We start from the raw sequence: 24657 nt of genomic DNA, 5'->3' as shown, positions 1-24657 counted from the left end.
GGCGCATAGGAGGGTTGCATCAATGGGAGAAGTAAATAAAACGCTGCAGTTGAGTTCTGTACAATGGGCCATTGCCATAGAACAAATGAGCTCTGAAGACAAGGCACCTCCATTTATATACTTCCCTCTGCATATCTGCTTTTACGGTCTATATCATTTCTTTCCTGGAACAACCTGCCCAAGTTGTAATAAGCAATAAAGCCTGATTTCATAGCAATGCAAGTGTCAGAAACACTTGCTCAGAGTAAATATAGTTACACTGCCGAATTATATGTTATTGGCACCGGAGCAGCAGAACAGCAGAGGCGGAGAGAAATTGGAAAATTAAAAGACAAAGTTACAGGAGGGGAAATAGATGCTTTCAGAGGAGCTCTTCAGAATAGATGACAAGCCAATGAGGTGGGAAGAATCTACTGTAAAGGAGCATTGCTCCAGATGGCAAATAGTAAGATAATGCTGACAGAAACTCCAGCGCCATCTGTAGGAAACCCATCTTACAATGGGAACATGATTCAGGAGCAGCATTTTTGAAGAGGAGGGAGGTATGTATGTATGGAGAGAGAGAAAGAGAAAGGATATAGTACAAAATTAACACTCCAGAACTTTAAGGGCAAAATGGTCAGCTATCCTGGGAATTATAGTTTGCTGTGGCACCAGAGCTCTCTGACAGAGAAGGCTAAATGTCTCACAACACTACAGTTTTCAGAATCACACAGCAGTGAGACATGGCAGTTAAAGTGGTGTCAAACTGGATTATTTCTACTGTGCGGATGCAGCCTTCATCTGCAATAACTAGAGTAGCTGAAGGCAAAAGTGAGAAGTGAGATGAGGAGAGAGAAACCAGGACATTTTAAAAGCGGCTGGAAAAAATGGGAAAACAAGAGGATTAATTGAGATTGTCCCTGCCATATTGGGACAGTTGGTGGATATACTCTAGTAGTGTAGATGATGATGACTATGCTATCATAAAACAGCTTAACTTCACTATGGGTTGTACAAAGATTAGTCAAACACAGCCCTAAATGCCAACTAGAACTAATCCCAAATTGAAAAGATCCATTATGTCTTGATTCAATGGGTTTACTCCAGATGGGACTAACAGTTGGATTTAGACCAAAGTCTCTGCTTCCAAGATTGTGGATACTATATACGAGAAGGGAAAGCAATGGAGAGGGAAGAGAGAACAATGAACAAACTGATATTCCTATAAGTTACATAGTTGTTCACAATAATGACCAGCTTGTAAAGGGAGGACAGGAACAAAATAGCAGCTGGCCTCTCAGCTAAGGAGATGGAGTAGGCCCCAGTGTCCCATGTTATTCTTGGCACCAGATGGCCGCAAGGTGATGACAACTGAAGCACAGAAGGAACCAAATGGTGGCTGATCCCAGCCAAGTTGGTGGAACAAACTGTGCTGTCCTCCTGTTTTGTCATCTATTACAGACAGCTCCATGGAGAGAAAGGTGCCTGAGACTTCCATTACTATAGTGAAGTTTGATATCAAGAAAGAAACACACATTTCCCTACCCTTGGGCCCAGCCCAGATAGTATGAATAGAGGGAATTTCTCTGTGCGCGTTCCAGAAATAACACCGTTGCAGGCACAGCTATTGGAGATGTTTCTGCTCATCCTCCTTCCTGGCTCTTTCCTCTTGTGTCACAGAGACGAAAGACAACAGAATTGCCACCATTGTGAGTGCTCTTGAACTGCACTGATAAACATTTTGTGAGAAGTGCCAAAGGATGACACTGTTGGGTTGTAAGAAAATATAAGCAAATGATCACACCCGCCATTTGTGGGGAACAGTCTGGGCTTACCTCTGAAGACTGCCACCTCTTGCCACTATCAGCCAAGATGTAATTGTAGTGTTGTAGACAGTGTGTGAGCTTGGTGAATAGTTGTGTAACCGACCCAGTCAGTTCAAAGCATGGGAGTATCTAAAGGCAAGGTATTAAAGGCACAATTCCAAACAATCCCCAGTGATTCCAATGGGGAAACAAAGTAGGAGGTGTCTAAAGAAATCACGGTACAAAAAAACCAAAACCCTTTTAGGGGGTTTAAAACCCCTTTTAGGAGGTTTAAAAGGGATGTGTATACAGAAGGAAGGAAAGAAAGAGGAAATCACCAAAGATGAATATACCATATACTCCACTATATGTCGACCTCATGTATAAGTCGAGGACATGTTTTGGGGCCAAAATTATGGATTTTGATATGACCCTTGGATAAGTCGAGAGACATGCAACTAAAGGCCTAAATGATGGAGCAAAGGAAAACAATGCCAAAGAACCTGCAAAATTATGGCAGGAATAACTGTTTTGGCTCACACTAAAGGCTAGATGGTAAAGATATTAGAGGGAGGCCAGTGCTTCCAGAACAGATTGCACTCTTGCCTTTCACCAAGGGATGGTTCTCTTTCTAAGGCCTGTTACAGACTGCCAAAATAAAGCTGCTTTGGGTCTCTTTGGAGGTATGCTGTTTAAATGATGCATGGGTCCTAAGAATCTGGAAGCTGCACCAAAGCTGCACTCCAGTGCTTAGGAATGTAGTGTGGCTTTGGTGCAACCTCCAGACTCTTAGGACCCGTGCATCATTTAAATAGCATACCTCCAAAGAGACCCAAAGCAGCTTTATTTTGGCCTGTCTGTTTGGGCCCTAATAAGAGTTGAAGGATAGTATTTACATTGACCTGTGGATAAGTTGACCTAGATTTTTGGGGGTCAAGTTTTTGACTAAAATTTCTAGTGTGCCCCTTTTTTACACTGGGGATCCATTCCAGACCCCCCCCCTCCGCTTAAAAAAAAGCATATGCTCGAGCCCCATTGAAAGTAATGGGGCTCGTGCATGGTACAGGTGCGAGCCCCATTACTTTCAATGGGATGCGGCGCCCCGTGTGCCCCCGTGCGGCTTTTAGCATATGCTGAAAGCTGCGTATAGTGTGTCTGCGTATGACACAGGCACACTGTACATGAACATATACAGTAAATGAACAGTCAGTACTTGTAGGGAATAGTCACACTACTTGTAAGGAGAAAGGCAGAAAAGGAAAAAGCTCAGAATGAACTTGGGCTTGCTAAAGAGGTAAAATAAATAAATGTTTAGTTTTGGAGGTGTCTATGCTTTGAAGGGGAGGAAGTAGAAGGAAGTGGGAGAGCACTGCACGGAGGAGCACTGTATGGTATTCTTGTTGCTCAGACCTTTCATAGTATTTAATAGGGGTCATCCACTATTATGTTTTAGTCAATTTTTCAAAAAAAAGTTACTTTATAATTTCCATTGTTCATACAATAAATAATAAAGCTTCCCTAGGCTTTTCGAATGGCTCAGAAAGGTCTCAAGAAAAAAGAGAAATATTTATGAGAAAAGCCTGTTCTGTGAATTTTGACTCAGCCTTGTTCGATTGTGACCTTTCAGATCTCGCGAGGTCCAGGTCCTGTGCTACTTGATTCTCTTTTGGGATTCTCTTCTGATATCATGGAGTGAGGGAATGTAGGTAGTCTTTTATTGAAACAAAACAAAGAACTGTAGGCCTTCATTGGCACTGTTTGAGATGCCAAACAAGACCTCCTTCCTAAATTTATCCAAGTCCTTCCTGGAATCCCTGTCATTTCTAGGCGACTCCCCAAGGCCAAGTGTGATGGGTTTGGTACAAGGTGGCAGGCTGGCGACAGAGACAATGTGCAGGTTCTTGTCATGATAAACTTGTCATTGCTTTCCATATCACTCATACCTCCTAGGCTCTTATTGAGGGCAGCAGCACTAAGGCAGACATCTATAAACAAAGTCTGGAGCTGAGTTGCCCTTGGCCTTGCTCCAAGCAGAAGCTGAAATCTGACTGGTGAAGAAAAACAGCACCTAAAGATGGCAGCCAGGAAGGAACCCAAGAGCAAGTGCTTCTTGATAAGGAAGTCCTGAAGTGTAAATCTTGAATTTCCAAATTCAGTCATTTACTGGATGCATTTATTCATTAATTTAAAGTCTTTGATTCACTGGCTTTGGACCCCTGAAATGCTCCCAAAAGGAGTTGACACAATGGAAGCATCTGTTATGCAAAATTAAAATAAACTGATGAATAGAAGTGCAAATAGGGGAGGAATGAAAACAATATAATGCAAAACCAAATGCTTGGTGGAATTTAATAATTGTCCCTGAAAAAGCTAAACAAACCTTCCTTGAGAGGGAGCTCTAGCATTGCCACAACTGAAACAGCACTCCTGACAGATGGCCAACCAACCTCTGCTTGAAGACCTTCAAATAAGGAGAGTCCATCACCCTCCAAGGCAGTCTACTGTCAAAGTGTTCTTGCAGTCAAGAAGTTCATCCTAATGTTAGGTGAAATCTCTTTTCTTGTCATTTGAATCCATAGCTTTGAAGCAGCAGAAAACAAGCTTGCCCCATTTTCTACATGACATCCCTTCAGGTGTTTAAAGATGCTATCACTCCTCCTCCTTCAGATGTTTAAAGATGCTATCACATCTCCTCCTCTTCAAGCTAAAAATATCCATGGTTTATGGATATGTTCCTCATGGGACTTGGTTTCCAGACCTTTTACTGTCCTCCTCTGGACGTATTCAAACTTGTCAATATGATTCTTGAACTGTGGTGCCCAGAACTGGACACAATATTCCAAGCCTGGTCTGAACAAAGCAGAATAGAGCGCCGTTGTTACTTCCCTTGCTCTGACCTGTTGATGCAGCCCTAGAATGGCACTGGCTTTTTTGGCCACTACATTACATTGTTGAATCATGTGTAGATTGTGGTCCCCTAAGAACCCTAGGTACTTTTCACTTATAGTGATTTCAAGCCAAGTGTCACTCGTCCTGTTCATGGCTTTCATTTTTCCTGCTTTGATGTAGTACTTTACATTAATCCCTGTTGAAATTACTTTCATTAGTTTTGGCCCAGGTCCGTCAATCTCTCGAGGTCATGTTGAAATCTGATTCTGTCCTCTAGTCTAGCGTATTAACTAGCCTTTCTAAATTTGCATCATTTGCAGATTTCATGAGCATGACTTCTAGTTCATCATCTGGGTTATTTGCCTTTCTATTCAGCAGTGCTTCATGTCATAGCACAAAGGAGACTACAACCTGGACCTCTCAGGTCCCTCTGCAGTCCTATACCCACTATACACCACTGGTTTTCATTCTCAGTAGATGTCCACCGAACCATGCAAACCACAGTTGGTTTTGTACATGCTACCTTCTTTCTGTAAGGAAACATCAACCCTTCTGTGGTGTCATACTGCACTGGTCTTAAATGGTGAATGGTAAAGATACCTCTCTGATTTTTTTCATTGCTCTTTTCCAGTGGTTCGTCCCCAGATGAGAAGGAAAGGCTAGGTTTCGTATATATGTCTATCCATATATGTATGTATCTATTTATCCTGTATATACATCTTCTGCAGTTTCTGCTTATCTTGCTATAAGCTGGTCTTTACAAATTTTTTTTAGTTTGTTCTGCCCTAGCCCTCCCCAATCGTTTGACGTTTTCAAATTAGTTTTGTGACATTTTATCTCCTTGCAGATAAGTCTAAAAATGAGCTCTTCTCTTATCGCCAATATACATCACTGCAGTCTGCGAACACTCTGTACTGAGTTCTCTTTTGATGGTAGCATCTTTTATCTCCAAAGTGCCTTGCAGCCAGGCAGCAGCTGAAAGGTACAGAAGTTGGTGAGCAGGAAAGGGTCCAGTGTCCAGCATGTATCCCAAAGAGATGTTTGGGTATGCATGAATCTTAAAATGATCCAGGGCTTGGACCACAGCTCTGCATTCACTTTCCCCAAAGGCTGATCCAAAAACACAGAACAGGAACAGGAACGTAGAGCAAGATCTTTGGGTGATTTACAGTAGATTGGTGAAGGTTTTTGACTCCCACTTGGCTTAACTATAATAACACCATCTATCTTGGGTTGCTGAAATTAAGGAAACCTCCTTTGAACACATCTCACCAAGAAAAGCCTATGATAGGTTCACCTTAGGATTGCCATAGCTCAGAAATGACTTGAAGGCACAACAACAACAACAACAAGAAGTTAAAAACAACCATGTGTGAATTTTATGCAGAGTAAATCCTTAACTGTAAAGATTCTCATCAAACCAGATTCTTCTTATCAGGGTTTCTTGATAGCAAAAAACAAAATTGTCTTTGACCACTTTTGGAATATGTGTGACTGTTCTTTCCTTGCCCTATCCCTAGTGCAAATGGTGATCTTGCCACGTATACATTTAGCTTTGTATTTGGCTGTGGGGAAATCCCTGTGCATGCGATCATTAAGATGCAGCTCTGCAGCTGGTAATTCCTTTGCATCTAGGGATTTTGTGCAATTTGAGATGCCCTTGGATTCAATATCATTCAGATAAAGAATTGCTTTTCCGTTTATTACTGTATCTCTGCGCTTGTCCAGTCTTGTTCAATAATCCAATTTTCCTTTGGCACAAACAACATTGGTGAGACCCTGTCCCTCTCCTTACCCCAATTATTCATTGTTTGTGTACAGTCAACGCGCAAGAAGCATTTGTCAATCTGTTTTCATGTTCGCTCTCCAACCTGCTGGTTTGGAAGCACTTCAGAGGCCTCTGGTGTTGAGAGCAGTTGGTTCTGCAACTAGGCTGCTGGAGGCTACCTCCCCTCTTCCCTCCTGTTTCCTTGCTCTGGCGCTTTTTGATTGTAAGTCAGCTCATAATGCATTTTAAATACGGCTGTCAGCCTGTTAAACAATTTGTAGTTTTACATCTGCCTTTTAACTAATTAATGACTTAACTATTCAATTAAAGTCCCTCTGTCTGTCTTTTCAGATACTGGGGCTATCCATGGACATGCTCCTAACCACAAGCAGAGAATTTGCATGCATGATGTGATAAGGTTTCATGTCTGAACCTAACCACCACCCAAGTTCAGAATGATTTCAGTCTTATAAACCATGATTTGTCAGGCTGGGAAAATGCACATTTAATCTGGTAAAATCCACAAACCCTTTCCCCACAGAGTTTAAGGAGTTTTTTGCTCCCCCCACAACCCCAAATTCCTGCAAATTACATGTGGCCAGAAGGCATTCTATTTGACCGGAATGAGGAGTATTTTAAACGTATACACTAGCTCCAGATCTCAGTAAAGGAGGAAAATATAGGAGTCATTCAGACATCGTGTGAATCATCTCACTCATGCGTTCCGGGTTTGGCATTCACATTATGGAACCGCATCAATGTGCATCTCTGCAAATTCAGTTGCTCACATGTGCAAGCATTTTAATAAAGATGCATTCAGAACACAATCAAGGTATGCAGTGTTTTATCCTGGATCTATTTGGGTCTATCCACATCAGTTATCCATACTACTAGTGATGCAGATCTTTATTTAAAAACTCAGGGAAAACTCTGATATCAATTATCTTGGATTAAGTGGGTTTTTAGGCAGCCCCTCCAACTTAATTGGGTGCATTCCAGATGTGTGTGAACAAAAGAGATTCAACCTGGATTCTTTTCATAGTGTGAATAACCCTTTCGATACACATACTTTTCAATTCAGCATCATCACCTTGAGATGCTTTCCCCTCACTCTGAGAACTGGAGAAAAAGGTCCATGCTCTGAGGGGAACTCTAGTTGCTTGATTTGAAAGTAAGCTGCCAAGACAGTTTAAGATCAGGTATCATCATCAGCATCAGCATCATGACTTAAAATATTAGCTTCCTTTGAAAATATGTCTCTGCTCTGCTTCACTTCCCTTGGACAGTTTTTAAAAGGAGTTTAGCTGGGGAAAGTATGACACTTTAGTACAAAGAAGGCTCTTGTCAGTATGGAGTAGAATCCTGAAATGTAGATTTTCCTTCTTATCTGAGACAAATCCCAAGTATTGCACTGGGCAGAGGATCAAGTTTCTGCTGCAGCATATGCTCACTGCTACGCTTGCTTGTGCTTCAGAGCCTTTCTACTCTCTTTGTATTTCTCTCCCTTCTCCATGCAATTTGCTATCCGTTATGCCTACATCTCTCTCCAGCTTCCTCCTCCTTTTTCATCTTGTTATCTCCCTCCAATGTGGGAAGAGAGGATGTTGTTTTGCCATGTGGTGATGCCAAATGGCCGTGTTAATACATGCATCTCTTGCTGTTCTACTTGTTTTATCTGTAGTATTAGCAGCAGTGCATCAGTCTGCTTGCCAGGTGCATCACTCTATGTGCTTTTCCACCCTATTTGTCATAGTTTCATGCTTTGTTGTTGTTGTTGCATGCCTTCAACTTATGGCAAACCTATTATGATTTTTGATGTTGTTGCAGGATTTGTTCAGAGGAGGTTTGCCATTGCCTTCCCCTGAGGCTGAAAAAGTGTAACTTGTCCAAGATCACCCACTGGGTTTTAAGCAGAGCTGGGAATCGAACCTTGATCTCCAGTAATCCAACTTCAAACCACCACACCATGTTGGCATTACTTCCTCTTATTTTTTCATGGCTTCAGCATGTACTGTAGTTTATTTTTATTTTTTTAATATTGTGCTCAATGGAGGTACACTCCCCTTGAAGGTTTTGGTATATTCCTGTATTCAGCTGTGAACCTGAAACCTCAGGTGTTTGTGGTGGCCAGGAGTGTTCTGAATAACTGAATCAAATGTGTTAACTGTGCCAATTCCTGGCCTGGGGATGTCAGATTTGGGCACAAGGACATATGCTCTCATCACACCCTTTGGGGGCATCTATAACATGCTTTCAAAAGCCATTGCAGTGTAGTGATTTAAGAGTTGGACTTCGGAGACAAGAGTTTGAATCCTGACTCGGCCATGGAAACCCACTGGGGAGGTCACATTCTCTCAGCCTAAAGAGAAGGCTAAACCCCTCTGGACAAACCCATAGCCTCCAACTGTCCCAGTTTGGCATCCCATTTTTTTCAGTTGCTTTCAAAGCATCCCATTTTCTCTCCTTTCCTCCTGTATCCTTTACTAGTTTAATTGCTGCCAACTGCATCAAAAATGCAAAAGTAGGTTCTACGCAATTTATTCAGCCAGAGAGGAGCAGACAGGAGAGAGCAGCATCTTTCCCCAGTAGGCTCAGGCAAAAACAGAAAGCTGTGGCATTTTCTAGCTGCATGAGTCCTTTTTGCCATCTTGACCACAATCTGATGTTACTAGGCCACATGCATCCAAGTTTTCATCTGTGAATGACTGGAGGCTATGAAAAGACTTGCGAGGAAAACCCCATGATATGTTCACCTTAGCATGTTGCTGTAAGCCATAACACGGCTTGAAGGCACAGAACAAGAAGTTTCTTTCTGTGGGGCTGCTTGTAAAAAATTATGCCTCTTTCACTAAAGCCCTACTGCCACTTATACGTCACTTATGGTTTTGATTCTCCCTTGGGCTTGAGGGCACAGGTGCACATGCAGTGAGATGTGAACGATTACTTCATGCTGCCTGGTGTAGCCTGTTAATGTCCATACCAGCAGGCAGCATTTGGATACACAGAACTGGCTGGTATCACACACTGGCTACCACTCAGCAACCACCTGGCTGTTATCTAGGATTTCTCCCCCTCTTCAGCAGCTCTGATAATGGCCTTCATTTTCAATCATCAGACTTCTAGTACTGATGCATCAGCCCAGCTAGCTTTTATGTGTGATTTGCTGCTTGTTTGCAAGGCTGTTGCTGGGCTTCAATAGATTTGGGGTGGGGGAGTTGTGTTTTTTGGGGTGGTGATGGTGGTGTAAGGCACTATAAACAAGGAAGAAGGCCAGACTTGGAACAGTGTGTGCTGGCAATAGCCTCTGCTTCAACATCTCTTGTTTTGGCTTGGCTGCTGAGTGGACATGTGATAAATAGTGGTTGAGTGGTGATAAAATATTTATTTCCAACTGCCGTTGATAATTGGCTCTGGGCAAATGTTAATGTGATTTATTGGAGGCTTTGTTTATAAAGAGATTACAGTGGAACAAAGCTGCAGGTTTTGGAGATGCCAAGGTGCTCTGCAGACATTTAGAACTTCACAGATGCAGGGATCCAAAACAGCATTTGACTCCCAAACTTCTGGTCACCCTTCTCTAACTTGGTTCCCTCTCGATGTGCGGTTGCTTTAGCCTAAGAATTGTGGCGGCTTCTTTAAATTTTAAAATGAGACTTGTAGTGCTAAGTATTGGTGTTCTCCACTTAGAATACGAGTCAAAGGACAGCCAAGAGACAGAGTTCATGGTACTAGTGCAGCTGGAAAAACAAACTTACATTTCAGGAGGCTTGATATGTGTCCAGGAAAATGTTGGCAACCAAGAGCTTGTGCTGAGAAAGTGCCATGCCTGAGAAGGTTTAGATATACAGGTCTAAAATGCTTGGGAACAGAGGTGTTTTGGATTTTGGAATATTTGCATACACACACACACACACACACACACACAAGATATCTTGGAGATGGGACCCAAGTCTAAACACGAAACTCATTTATGTTTTCTATACATCTTGTACACAAAAATAATTTTATACACAATACTTTAAACATAGATTTGTGCATGAAACAAAGTTGGTGTACAATGAGCAAATCAGAAAGCAAAGGTGTCACTATCTCAGCTATCCATATAGACAATTTTGGATTTTGTATGGGCTGTACGTTTTCTCAATTAAAGTTTTTTCTCCTTGCAAGCAAATTCGGATCCAGCTGATCATTTCCTTGGTCTCTCCAAGCTCTAAGCTGGAGGCAACAGTTGCCTGAGCATTATTCCCAGCTAATGATATCCCTGCTGTTTTCTACATGGATAGTAGAGATTAGTTTAATTACTAGGATAATCCACATCTATTTCTGTGATGGACTATGGCCACTGTTCTTTGGCTGCACATGTTACTGCATTTACTCTTGGGACGTGTAGTTCTTTGGAAAACTGACCTGACTTGGTTCCAATTGGGACTTTGAAAGTTTTTCCTTTCCAGAAAGCCTTTTTTGGGGGGAGGGTGGTGCAAAATGTGTCAGGAAATTGTTTAGAATCTAAGTACAGTTTCTTCCAGCAAGAGAGAATGATCTGGGAGAATGCTGTCTAGAAATATAGCCTGATTTCCAGCAACAGACTCGGGAGCTGTATCTACTGGTCAGTCCAGGTCAGCGTAACATTTGCCCAGAACTAGAAGACTAATTGTATAACTCTGCCAAATGTAAAGGACAGGGGCTTCCAATCTGTTAGAAAATGCCCAAATTCCAATAATACCCCACCAAACTCTTTGTTCAATTGGCAGTAGCTGGGGAACCAGAGAGGAGATTAGGAAGCCAAAGATTATAACAATTAGGGAAAATAATATTGTTTTCTCTTTTTCTTATCTTTCTCCAGGGCAGTGGTTGAAGCCCTGGCAGCACTGCTGAAATCAAGTAAGCTCTTCTCCCTTCTCCCCGTCTCCTTGCTTTTCCAGTGTTCTTTGTAGAAGTAGAGATATCACCCCAACCCTCTCCTTTAAAAATAAACTAATCCAAACTGTTCGCCTGAAATGACAACAGATCACAGAGCACTAATACTTGGAAGAGAAAAAAGTACCCATGATATTTAGGATAACCCCGTCTCATTGTCTGTACAGGTGTATTTCAGTTAATGAAGCAGATATATTCCTGGTCATTATTTTAACATAATACTTGTAACCAGGGCTAGGATTAATATGGAATGAATGAAGATAGGGTTCTACACCTACATCTTATTCAAACCTAGCATGCACATGAGAAATGAAACAACTAGGCCAGGTAAGGTTTGCATAAATAAGCAGGAGGATTTTCAAGAGCACCTGAAAGCTTCTTCCACAATGCATCCAGGGATGAGTTTTTTCTCTCACCACCCTCCACTTTGCTTTTTAATTGCTATTTATTTATGGCAGGCACACATGATAACAGGAGGATCTTCTGTTTTCCCATATGTGATTCCAATATCTCAATATTACATTTCCTTTCAGCTGTCATGCTTTTGGTCCTCTTGTGCTGCTGTGTGAACTACTGGGCCTGGTGCCATTCCCTATTGTGCGTGTGGCTTGGGGAACTGGGGATTTTGTTTTAAGTCGAATGCACAGACCACTACACAAAACTAGTTCTCATTTCTTTCTGCTCCCACTCCCTGGTGGCAGTTGTGATGACTGCTTCAGTCACTACACAAACATCTGTGTGTCCCATAAGAAGGCATTTTGTTTGAGTTCTTATATCGGGGTTATGTGGTTTAAACCTCTGCATATGGAATTATGCATAGGTTTCACTAGGTACCTCTTTGAGTGCAATGGCAACATTGTGCCACTGAATTATTTGCCACTGTACATGCAAACAATGAGTGAAATACACAATCAAATATACATATATACTCCATATGCATCCCTGCACATTAATGTGCATGCACATTTGCATGGGCAATGGCAGTGCATACTCAATGTCTTTTGCACTCAGTGGCAGTGCATACTCAGTACACTTTTGCAACCATGAACTGAAAGTGGCCAACTGGCCATACCACACCAGACAACGGAGCTTATCCCATGGCTTAATAAATCGATCTATCTCTATCTGGTTTAAAGCTTAGTTTGGGCGGCATCCTGATGTTATCAGAAGGTTTTTGCTGCTGAATTTGCTGTATTCGGGAGCAAATTTGGCAACAAAACCTGTATGATAACATCAGGATGCCATCCAAATTAAGCTTTAAACCAGATAGCTGTAAATCATTTTATTAAGCCATGGGATAGGCTCCAAAAATATCCAACCTGTTCTACATGGGAATTTACACATACATAAAACACCAAGAGAATTCAAACCTCTATCTCCATCCCACCATCCAGCACCAACTCCAAGGGATCATTGGCAAAGTTCCCAGTTAATGTTGGTAGAGACAGAGTCTGAGCAAGTACCATTTCAATTTTCTTCAAATGCTCCCACTGAAACGTCACCGCAGGCCACCATAGGAGATGCTTTAACTGGAGATCCTGCATCGAGCAGCAGGGAAATGGACCTGATGGCCCATGAGGTCCCTTCCAGATCTATGGTTCTATGATGCTATGAATCCGAAATGTGTTTTGACACTTTTTGCTTTTAGTTTGGGGGATGGGAGGGGACCATGGTTAATTTTTGAGTGGATATGACACGGAGGAGCGAGGAGGGGAAGCCAAACTTCACCACTGAATGCTATCTTCGGTATCACTGAGCTGCAACAGTCTGTATCTAATGTTTCAAGTGTCTGTCAGAAGGAAAAAGCTTCTTATAGGAGCCTCCATGCACTCAGATTGAATATTCTTGAAGTGAACGTTATACCCTATTATGACTCTCTCCCATCTAAAAACACTTAGCCTTTTATTACACGAATTTAATAAAGCTTTGATTAAGAAAGAGTGTTCGCCATGGCAGACAGCCTTCCTGAACATAAATCACAATGCCATATTGTCCTTTCCCTCTCTCACCCAGGAGCCTCTCCTCCTCCTCACTGCCTAGGCTCCCTCCTCCTTTTTTGTGATCATCGGAAAGAATGCATATATGAGAAACTGGAATCCCAGAAGCTGCACTTAAATGATTGCGCGGAAGTTCTCAAAGGTGCAAATAATACTTCGCCATTAACCTTGGTGCCCAGGCTCCGAGGTCAAATTATTGTAACAAGGAAAGTCCTCCTTCAGACTCTAAATCTTAATAAGGGATATAATTTAGTCTAGCACTACCTTCACCTTTCCGAAGCAAAATGTTAGAATTTAGGAAAGGTGACACTTGGGAAAGGATAGAAAGGAAAGGAAATCAAAGGGAAAAAAGTCTTCTTATAGAGCAGAAGATAATCTTCAGTTCTGTTTTGGATCGGCACTTGATGTCCCTGAAGAATTAGAGCAGAAGCAAATCCCCCATCCTCTGCAACATTGCTGGAAAATACCACCTTTTTCTAGTGGTATTCTGAAGCAAGGTTCACCTGTTTTTCTGATGCCTTTGTTGTCAGTCATATCTTCATTATGCTGAATCTGATTTTTTTTACTGTTACTATTGTTGTTGTTGTTATTGTGTGCCTTCAAGTGATTTCTGACTTATGGTGACCCTAAGGTATCGTGGGGTTTTCTGGGGCTGAGAGTGTGTGACTTGCCCAAGGTCACCCAGTGAGTTTCCATGGCTGAGAAGGAAATCGAACTCTGAAAGTCCTAGTCCTAGGCTCGATCACTACACCACACTGGCTCTCTGATATTGATGTAGAACCATTAAATTAAAATGATGATGATGATTGCATCATCAAGAGCCAGAGAGATACAGTGACCTGAGTGGTGGATTAGGACTCCAGGGAACCAGGCTTCAAATCCCCACTTGGTTATGGAAAGCCACACTCTCTCAGCTTAAGAGGCTAGCAACGGCAAACCTCATCTTACAGAGAAAATGTCATGATAGGTTTGGCTCAGGGTTGCAGTGAGTCAGAAATGTCTTGAGTGCACATGGCAACAACAGCATAGCACCATCAATGTACATGGCATGGCACAAAAATAAAAATACAATAAAACAGATAGTCCTGTGAATGGTGCACAATTTAAATTCTTCTGACATAAATTTGCCCATCAATGCTTATTGGCTGACCCTTTGGATGCAACCTGCAGTTGTCTGTAGAAGACATCCTTAGCACAAATGGAAAGACAATTTGATTCTTCCCCATCACTTAATCTAAACCTGTTTATGGCATCCCCGCTGAATTGGGCACCTGTGGAATTGTTCTGGGCATGAAATGGAACAGGTGTAGCCCTGTGCGGTATGTATTGTCGTACCACAGGTAGGGCACAGTCGCATTGGCACAACACTTGGTTTGACATATGCTACAAGAATAAACTGTGTGTGTGTGGCAGAAAATGCCAAAATTCAGGTCCCCCCCCCCATTGACATTTGTGTATGCGTATATATGTGTGCGCAGCTTGACTGTCAGCTGCAAGACTTGACATTACCATTTTTGGCCCAGAAGGCTAGTTAATATTAGCTTCTGTGTTTTGAGTGTTGGTAGGGGGGAAATGTACATAAAGGCCAAAAGCAGGCAGAGAACAGATTTGTGTGTGTGTGTGTGTGTGTGTGCATGTACACACTTACAGAAGGAGTACATATTTTGGAAGTAGAAGGTCCTAAGATTTATCTTGCTCAGGTATTAATACTGTGAAAACACACATGAAAGATCTTGGGAAGAACTCTGTTTAGCAGAGGAAACAGTCATAGGTTAACAGACTAATAGGGTGAAGAGCAGGACCTGGAATGATAATATTTAAAGTAAACCATTAAGCCATGGCAGTTAAAGTGGTGTCAGCCTGGAATATTTTTGCAGTGTGGACACAACCTATAAGGTCTTTGCTACAGAGTGGTTATAGATATGTAACTAGGCTACGAATCCATAACTGCAATACTGAATGTTAACCAACCAGAAATAACACTGCATTTTAAAAGTCTGTAAAACCTTGGTCGCCTTTAATTCAAAGTCTACATTCTTCTAACATTTTCATGGCTTGTTTCTCTGTCTCACTGCAACACCATCCTGCGTTCTCTTTCAATCTGCATTTTTTCTGGCTCCACACGGTGGCACTCTTACTATAACTATACCAGTCCTTAATCCAATATTTATTTTTAGTGAGTAATTTGTTTATCAGCCAGTTATTTTAATCTAATGTTGGTCATATTTGTCACTGCCGACTATCAGCATGGCCCAGTATTAGAAACCAGCGCATCTTTGAAGGAAATTAGCTAGCTGAAGCGGATCTTGGAGGCATTTGCTTGGTGGTGGCAGGAAAAAATAAAGTGGTTTGCATTGCCTTTTAAAGAAAGTATAGCAAGGAGCAATTTAAAGAGACTGGTCACGGCAGTCTCCGCAATGTTACTGAAAACAGAAATGGCTATACCAAATGTCTTAAGATTTCTTAAGTTCATGCTGTATTATTTGAGGCAGCAAAACTTTTAATAAGGAAACTATATATTTAAAACTGTTGTTGTTGTTGTTGTATGCCTTCAAGTTGTTTCCAGCTTATGGCAACCCTAAGGTGATCCTATCAGTAGGTTTTCTGGGGCTGAGAGTGTGTGACTCAGTGAAGGTGAGGTGCAAATAACTTTTATGCATGCGCTATGTATGACTGCTATCTATGTTCTTCTGCATTGCTACACTGTGAGGTTCAGTTGGGAAGTGGAATTGGAAGTGACAACATATTGTTGTTTCTGTTTTCTGATTTTTTTCTGGAGGGAGGCACACTGACACCTCAAAATTGGAACAGAAACCCAGAAGATCAGAATTACCATGGCAAGAAAGAGGTGTCAAATTGAAAATGTCAGACCAGATAACTATTGATGCATTCAGTCAAAACAACATTTTCACCTTGCTTAAAATGTCCCCAACATTATTAATATTATTCTTTCTTGCCAAGCCTGTAGTCTTAATTGGAATATATGCATGCACACACCTTTTCCTTGCCAAGATAGACAGACTAGAGCTTTGCGTGGACCTATTTGCAGGCTGAAAACCATATTGGGGAAATAAAAAGGTGTGGGTCTGAGCATCGGCTGACAGACATATGGCTGGAAATTATACTTGGGAGTGGAAGAAGCATAGAAACTGTTGGGTTCACTTCATTAAGTTCCTCTATGACCAAAATCAGCGTGGTTGGACTATGACTCTGGTGACCAGGGTTCAAATCCCTGCTTGGCCATGGAAGCCCATTGGATGACCTTGGATAAGTCGCACTATCTCAGCCTCAGAGGAAGACAAAGGCAACCCACCTCTGAACAAATCTTGCCAAGAAAACCTTGTGATAGGTCCACCTTTTTGTTGTTGTGTGATTTCAAGTAATTTCTGATTTACGATGATGGTGAACCTATCATGGGGCTTCTCAGCATGTTTCTTCAGAGGGGGTTTGCCATTGCCATCACCGAGCCGGGATCCAGACCTGGTCTCCCAAACCCAAACATCAGACTGGCTTTGTAGGTTCACTAAGGATTGCCATAATTTGGAAATGGTTTGAAGGCACACAAGTGTGAGTGGTGTACTGTCCTGTATTATCTTTTATTAATATTTATAGTTTAAATGTTGGGGGAAAGAAGTGGAAGGGGGCCATCCAGATCTCCTGTGGAGGGGAATTCCTCAATCCTGGGAGGAAAAGGAGGTTTCTGGGACCAATCCCATATGCAAACATGGAAGAACAATTCCTCTTGTTTAAACAGAAATCCACATCATGGTTGTAAAGCCCCTGCTTCTAATGGCATTTAGTTTGTATCTTATATGTTGATGACCTCCTCTGCAGCAGGGGTAGGTTTGACAAATGGAACTGGCATTCCCCTTGCCCTTTCACTTGTGCCACAGCTTCACCCATGTCAATTGAACAATTTGATACTGTCCGAAAGGTTTTGGAGCCCAGTCGATGCAAAAACGCTTACACTAAGCCAGACAGTCTGAATGGCTTCCGGTGATTGCTATTCAAGAAGGTGCGCTTGCTGGTCTCTCTGATTACCAAGGTTCCTGACAGCTTTTGATGAGTCTGACCTTTCAGTGAAAAAGGAGAGACAGAAATTGAGGTTGAGAGAGCGAGGCCCTTATGCCATTTCCATAGCCAGATGTGATCCTCATTGGATGAGGAAGGGCACATGGGGCAACCTGTCACGCTGTCAGTTAGGGCCGGTGTTGAAAATTTATGAAATGTAGAATGACGAAATGTACAAAAATATCTGCTATGAAAAAATATGCATTGCTGTGCACAAATATTGCATGCAAGTGATTGTTTTCAGCACCACCATGTTGCATCTTCATACTATATCCCTTTTATTGCAGTATTTTACTTTTTCTATGCCTGAGCTTGGAGAACCAGCATAGTGGTTTGAGTGCTGGACTATTGACTTTGGAGACCAGGAAACATCCAGGGTTTCCCTTCTCTTAGTCCACCCCTCTTTGCTGACCCTGCTTTCTTCCATAGGAGTGGATAAAGTGGGGCCCATGGGCTATATGTGCCCCAGGGCTGTTTTCCTGGGCTCCAGGGTTCATTTTGTTTGATTTTGGAAGTTTTGGAAGCTGTTTCATGGAGCTCTTATAAATTGTTAAACTTTTTTGATTGCCTACATATAACACTCCTGAAAGATTCAGGGCTATCGAAGAGACAGTTGTTTTTAATTGTAAGCACGTACCCCTCTCAAATGATGCACTGGTTTTGCAGATTCCGTGCCATGGCTACCATGATGAAGTGCAGCCTTGATCAATGCGTACATGCACAAAAGCAATTAAGTATTTGTACAGCTTTGTAAGAACAAATTCTGTGGTGCATTATGTGACTGCTAGCAAAACCTTGCTGAAACCATGCAAATATGATTCAGAAAGATGAGCAAATATTTAGATAGCCTTGTGTTTACAAAATCCGTAAGAATTGTGGGGTTTCAAGACAGATCAGAGATGGATTGGCTGCAGTTCATACCAAGTAAGTTATCAGTTTCATGGGAAATTTGCTAACAGAAAGGGCAACATCAGCCACTACAAAACCAATTTATGTAACTAGTAGCAGAACACTTTTATACATCCTGTGGTGCATGGATCCATGAGGCCTCCCTTTTTACGGAAGGAATCATATCAGATTACAGTTGGCCCTCTGTATGGATTCTTTATCCATGAAGCCAACCATCCATGGTTTGGAAATATTCAAAAAATATAAATTCCAAAAAGCAAACTTTGATTTTGCCATTTTATGTAATGGACATCATTTTACTGCTCCACTGTATCTAATGGGACTTGAACATCCATGGATTTTAGTATCTGTGGGGGCCTTGGAACCAGATTCCTGAAGATACCAAGGATCCACTGTATTTTAGCAAGCCCCCTCTCACCTCTATACAGTCCCTTAATTTCAGGATTATTTAATTGGTAATCCACTTTGTTTCCAGTTTTGGGGGGGAAGCGGGATATAAATAAATATAATAATAATACTTTCAAAAGCGTTCCAGCCTGAAGACTTTTTTAACAGCTGGTAAATGATCCTTGGTAATTTGCTTTCAGAGTCTAACAGTCGTCGAGCCATAAACAGAGGCTATGTATGTCAGCTGCTTTGGTTGTACCAGGATTGGCATCACCGTGATACTTCCAACAGTTATGTTCACATTCAGAGAGGTCTTCTGCTTTGCCTCAAGCACATCACCAATGTTCGGTCGGGTAGAGAAATCTTCCTTCTTTCTCACGGCATGGAGACTCTCTTCGCAACTGCTCAGGTAACCAGGCAGGTAATTTAGTGAGAAAATAAAGAAGCGCTGGTGTTCACATGCTTGGATCTAGAGCAGTGATTCCTAAACTTTAGTCCTCCAGATGCTTTAGACTTCAGCTCTCAGATAGTTGGCCAGCTTGGCTGGGGCTTCTGAGAGTTGAAGTCCAAAACACCTGGGCAACCAAAGTTTGGGAACCAATGGTGGAGAATTTAAAGGAGAGAGAGCAAAAACTAAGGAACATTCAAAACATCTCAAAAACTGAGATGAAAGGTCGGTGCATCTCAAGATGCTGAAATGGATAGAATCATAGAGTTGGAAAGGATCACAAGGGCCACATAGTACAATCCCTTGCAATACAGGAATACCCACACTCCTAAAAGAAGCTCACACAACCTCTGCTTAAAGTCCTCAAAAGATGGAAAATCGACCATACTCTAAAGAAGTCTGTTACACTGTTGAACAGGTTTTGCAGCAAGACAGCTCTTCTTATCTTAGGAGGAATCTCTTTTCTTGTCATTTGAATCCATTGATTCATGTTCCAGTAAAAGATAAAGAATCGTCTATGTTGCATCCCTTCAGATGTTTAAAGATGTTTTCTCTTCACAAGACTGAAATATCAGTATTCTCCAAGATAAACACAGCAAGCTCTTAGTAATTCCTCATAACGCTTGGTTTCCAGACCTTTCATCGTCTTGTGTTGCATCCGCACTGAAGAAATAATCCACTTTGACCCCATTCTAACTGCCATGGCTGAGTGCTATGGAGTTCAGGGAATTGTAGTTTTATAAGCCTTCTCTACCAGAGAGCTCTGGTGCCACAACAGACTACAAATTCCAGAATTTCTTAGTATCAAACCGTGGCAGCTACAGTAATGTCAAACTGGATTATTTCTGCAGTGTGGATGCAGCCTTGGGCACTTTTCTTTGGATACATTCCAGCTTGTCCATAACCTTCTTGAGCTGAAGTGCCCAGAACTGGACCCAGTATTCTAGCTTAGTTTTAAAGCAGAATAGAATGGGACTATTACTTCCCTTGATCTGGACATTATACTCCTGTTGATGCAAACTGGAATTGTATTGACTTCTTGCCCATATTCAATTTATGATCTACTAAGACTCCTAGATCTACTTCAAGCCAGGTGTCACCCCTCCTATATTTGTGCATTTCATTTTTCCTGGCTAGATGTAGTATGGTGCATTTATCTCTGTTGAAATTGATTTTGTTAACAGAGGATCTTTTCCCCCCACTGAAAGTCTAATTTTTAGCTAATAACATCCTCCAGCATATTTTAGGTTTAAAGAGGGCACTTATGCAATGCCAAGAAAGAGGAAATGCATCACAAAGAAAGAGGACAAAAGAACGTACAGATTTGTGTAGCATGAGCCTAAGACTCATATATAATGGGATGTCCTCTGATAACCCTTCAGAAAAGTCTTTCTCCTGTTAATAATCAATTCCCAAAGGCTTGCTGGAATAGGGAGGTCTTAACCTGCCACTGAAAAGAAAAAGGAGTGAAAAGCAAAGAAGGCGCCAGCCTAACTTTCTGCAAAAATACTACTTCTTGTCAAATCCAGTGAAAATTTCTTTTCATTCCTATTTGCCATATCTGTGGGGACATTCAACAAGTGCCTTAGAAATCTCAATTTTCTCCTCTCCTACATATATATTTATTAGGCAGTGGAATTAACCAACTGTTCATGCATTCAGAGAAAATATTAACATCCCTTCCCAGCAGAGGGGTCTTTTCCTGCAGAGACCAGACACCTCCTCTTGGCAAGAATGAATGTATTTCCCCTGCAATTTCCCCCCTGTGCAATGTTTGATCCACTTCTGCACGGTGCAGATATATGACAGAGACACCATTAGAGTCAAGGCTTAAGTTTGCAGCTGTTCCTGGTGACCTTAATGTCTGAAACAAGGGCCAATTCCACCCCTCCATCATATTCCACATCACAGACAGCTTTGTCCCACAGAATGTACTGAGAACCTTTTAAAACAGAACGAATCCCTACTTTCTTTGCTTCACCCTTCATCAACATGCTTCCACCATGCTTTTTTCTTGATAGAATCATAGAGTTGAAAGAGACCATAAGAGTCATCCAGTCTAACCCCCTGCCATGCAGGAAATCACATTGAAAGCATCCCTGACAGATGGCCATCCAACCTCTGTTTAAAGACTTCCAAGGAAGGAGACTCCATCACACTCCGATGGAGTGTTTTCCACTGTTGAACAGATCTTACTATCAGGAAGCTCCTAATGTTGAGGTGGAATCTCTTTTCCTGTAGCTTACATCTATTGTTCCGTGTCTAGTCTCTGGAGCAGCAGAAAACAAGCTTGCTCCATTCTCAGTGTGACACCCCTTCAAATACACAGGGCTATCATATCATCCCTTAACCGTCTCTTCTCCAGGCTAAAGTCTTTCCTCATAAGGCATGGTTTCCAGACCCTTCACCATTTTGGCTGCCCTCCTCTGGACACACTCCAATTTGTCAGCATTGTTTTTGAATTGTGGTGCCTAGAACTGGACACAGTATTCCAAGTGAGGCCTGACCAAAGCAGAATGGAATGGCACTATTACTTCCCTTGATCTAGACTCTATACTTCTATTGATGCAGCCAAAAATTGCATTGATTATTGATGATGTTAGAAGATCCCAGAATCCTGAAAGCTGCTTTTTCAAGTTAGCTGCCACTTGATTTTACTTCAAACTCGAATGAGAAATGTTAGAAATGGAGTGGAAACCATCACTGGAAAAACAAGCAGGAGATAACACAATGACTGAGAGAACCCCAAGAATGAAAGAAAGAGGCCAGCACATTACATCAGCTTAACTACTTAACTAATTCTACTTAGCCATATAACCTCTCCTGTTATGACCGCCCCCAAAAATTTAATGGAAATGTCACTCAGCGATGCTCATTCCACCTCCCAAAACTTAATGGAAATGCCATTCACTGACAGAATGGACCTTCTTCTCCCCATTCAGCTGATGCTCATAAAATCGGTTGGTGTGTGTGTGAAATTACAATCATGGCAATATTGTCACCGTTGGGACTAAGCAGCGATTGTGAATATGATCTTGCACAGGTCTCCTGATTTATTCACTGGTTTATGCAGAATACTGACCTGTATAATTATTTTGTAGAAAATATTCCTTTCCTACAGAATTGTGGCTATATTGTTTTACACAGGAAATGGCAGGAAATACTGTTCTATATTCATGATCACAACATAGTCATATTGATTTAGGTCTAATCTGCACTGCAGAATTAATACAATTTGATACCACTGTAACTGCCATGGCTCAATACTATGGAATCCAGGGATTTGTAGTTTTGTGAGATACTTAGCCTTCTCTGCCAGAGAGTTTTGGTGCCACTGCAAACTACAGAATTCCATAGCATTGAGCCATGGCAGTTAAAGTGGTGTCAAGCTGCCTTATTTCTGCAATGAAGATTAGGCCTCCATCACAAACAAAGCACAGTTGAGTGATGTTTCCACCAGGTCAGGAGAAGCCTGATACAGATCGGCCAAAATAAAGCTGCTTCGAGTCACTTTGGAGGTATGCTGTTTAAATGATACATGCGTCCTAAGAGTCCAGAAGTCACACCGAAGCCATGCTACAGTTTTAAGGACTGGAGTGCAGCTTTGGTGAAGCTTCCAGACTCTTAGGACACATGCATCATTGAAACACCATACCTCCAAAGTGACCTGAAGTAGCTTTCTTTTGGCCTGTCTGTATAGGGCCATAGTTGCTGATGCAGAATGCTGGCCATAAAAATATATATATTTTAGAAAAACATATGAAGGGCAAACTCTTCCAAGAGCTCAATGAGAACTGGACATAATAAGATGTTGAGAATGCCGGAAACGTGAGAATTGTTAGTTGCAAAAACTCAGTGGGAAATTGAAGGAGAAGGACAGCACAGTCTCTCAGCAGCAGTCCGGCTAGGAGGGAGAATACGCGCTGAAACCTTTTATTGCCGGCCAGTCTTCTTGTAAAATAGATATTCAATGTTGCTGTTAGGAATAGGTTCATCATGCTTTCCTGATATATTGTGTGAATGGGATGGGTTTTTCACAAATCATCAGGGATAAAAATACCAATCACATTCTTATGTAGATGGCCATCGTACAGCTTAACGACAAAGATATATGATAGTTTTGCCGTTCTGTTCCCTCTCTGTGGAGATTGTTGTATGCGAACTGCAGCAATAAAGCCTTCAAGGCTATAGAATGTAACACATTTAAATTGGTTAAAGTTCTGTCCTTGCTGCAGAGGTCAATGGACTCCAGTGTGGGGAGGTTTTAGCAAAGAAAAGGATGACGGTTGTGACGCATCTCTTCTCTTCATCCCAGTTTCTTCCTAAATTATGGAGTTTGAGTTAAATGAGCTTGTTTCTGAAGTGGAACCAATATGCCATTTTCCTATTTAAATCATATTTATTTTCATGAAGAAAAAAACAACACAGTTGTGCCCACACTATACTATGGAGTCTTCAGTACCTTTGTATTTTTTCCTCACTTTGCATTAGCTATATGTGAAATTTTTTGTCCATTTGCCATTCCGGAGCAAACTTTTTGACTTTGCATTGGGTTCCTGAAGTTAAATGCAAACTGGATTTAACTTAACATTTGTACTTTCCCAAAAATTTCAGCGCATTTCACGCAAGAATATACAAAATGCGTGCATTTGAAAAAGTGCGCACAAAAAGGTATGCATTTTGAAACGGAACATTAAAAAGCTTGTTGCAAATCTTGGTTATGCAATTAATTTTGCAAAAAGCGACACATTGCATATTGTTTGTGATGAGTTGCTACCAAGGCTTGGGAATGAATGAGATCTTTGGTATGATATCTCTGTGGTAGAAAAACCAACTGTCTGAATGTGCTTCTTTATTGCTACTCAGGACTGCCTGATCAGCAAGAATCTGGATCCAGTAGTAAACACCGTGACTCAGATCCTAAGAAAAACATATCCCAAGATGCATCTTCCTTCTGCTGCTCTTTGCAGTTCTTATTCCTTTCTTGTACCCGGGAGAACTGGATCTTCACAAGCCAGGCCTGAAGGTAAAATGTGTAGAATATATAAATTGGAGAAGGACAATTAAATGAACACCACCTCCTCATTTCTATATTAAGGCTATGAATCTTGTGACTTATATAGGCACTTTTCATCCGAACAGGAAAAAAACCCCACAGCTGTAGATCATGTGGTTTACATAGATAATAGGTGCTTTTATTTTGCATCTCAAATATGCCTCCAGTTTTGACCAAGGGTGAATTAGACTGTAGAAATAATGCAGTCTGACACCACTTTAAGTGACGTAGCTCCATCCTATTGAATCCTGGGGCTTTTCAGCTTTACATAGTCTTCAGTCTTCTCTGCCAAAGTGGGTTGGTGCACACAAAACTACAAATCCCAAGATTCTATAGTGTGGAGCTATGGCAGTCAAAGTAGTGTCAAACTGCATTATTTCTGCAGTGTAGTTGCACAGCAAGATCCCAGGCTGGTTTGATTCCTGTTA

The 24657-nt window shown here is 41.6% G+C and overlaps 1 protein-coding gene across 1 annotated transcript in view; it reads left to right on the top strand.

Annotated features, from left to right (window-relative positions):
• AGBL1 (AGBL carboxypeptidase 1) overlaps nt 1–24657 on the top strand; it is a 308675-nt gene that overhangs the window by 36944 nt on the left and 247074 nt on the right. The window contains exons 6-8 of the mRNA XM_042471034.1: nt 11288–11325; nt 18926–19134; nt 24040–24199. Of these exons, the coding sequence (XP_042326968.1) occupies nt 11288–11325; nt 18926–19134; nt 24040–24199 (407 nt within the window). The remainder of the gene's footprint in view (nt 1–11287; nt 11326–18925; nt 19135–24039; nt 24200–24657) is intronic.

This window comes from Sceloporus undulatus, chromosome 6 (genome assembly GCF_019175285.1).
Source record: "Sceloporus undulatus isolate JIND9_A2432 ecotype Alabama chromosome 6, SceUnd_v1.1, whole genome shotgun sequence".
Taxonomy (NCBI): Eukaryota; Metazoa; Chordata; class Lepidosauria; order Squamata; family Phrynosomatidae; genus Sceloporus; species Sceloporus undulatus.
The sequence above is the reverse complement of the archived record's forward strand: the minus strand, read 5'-3'. Positions and strand labels throughout refer to the sequence as shown.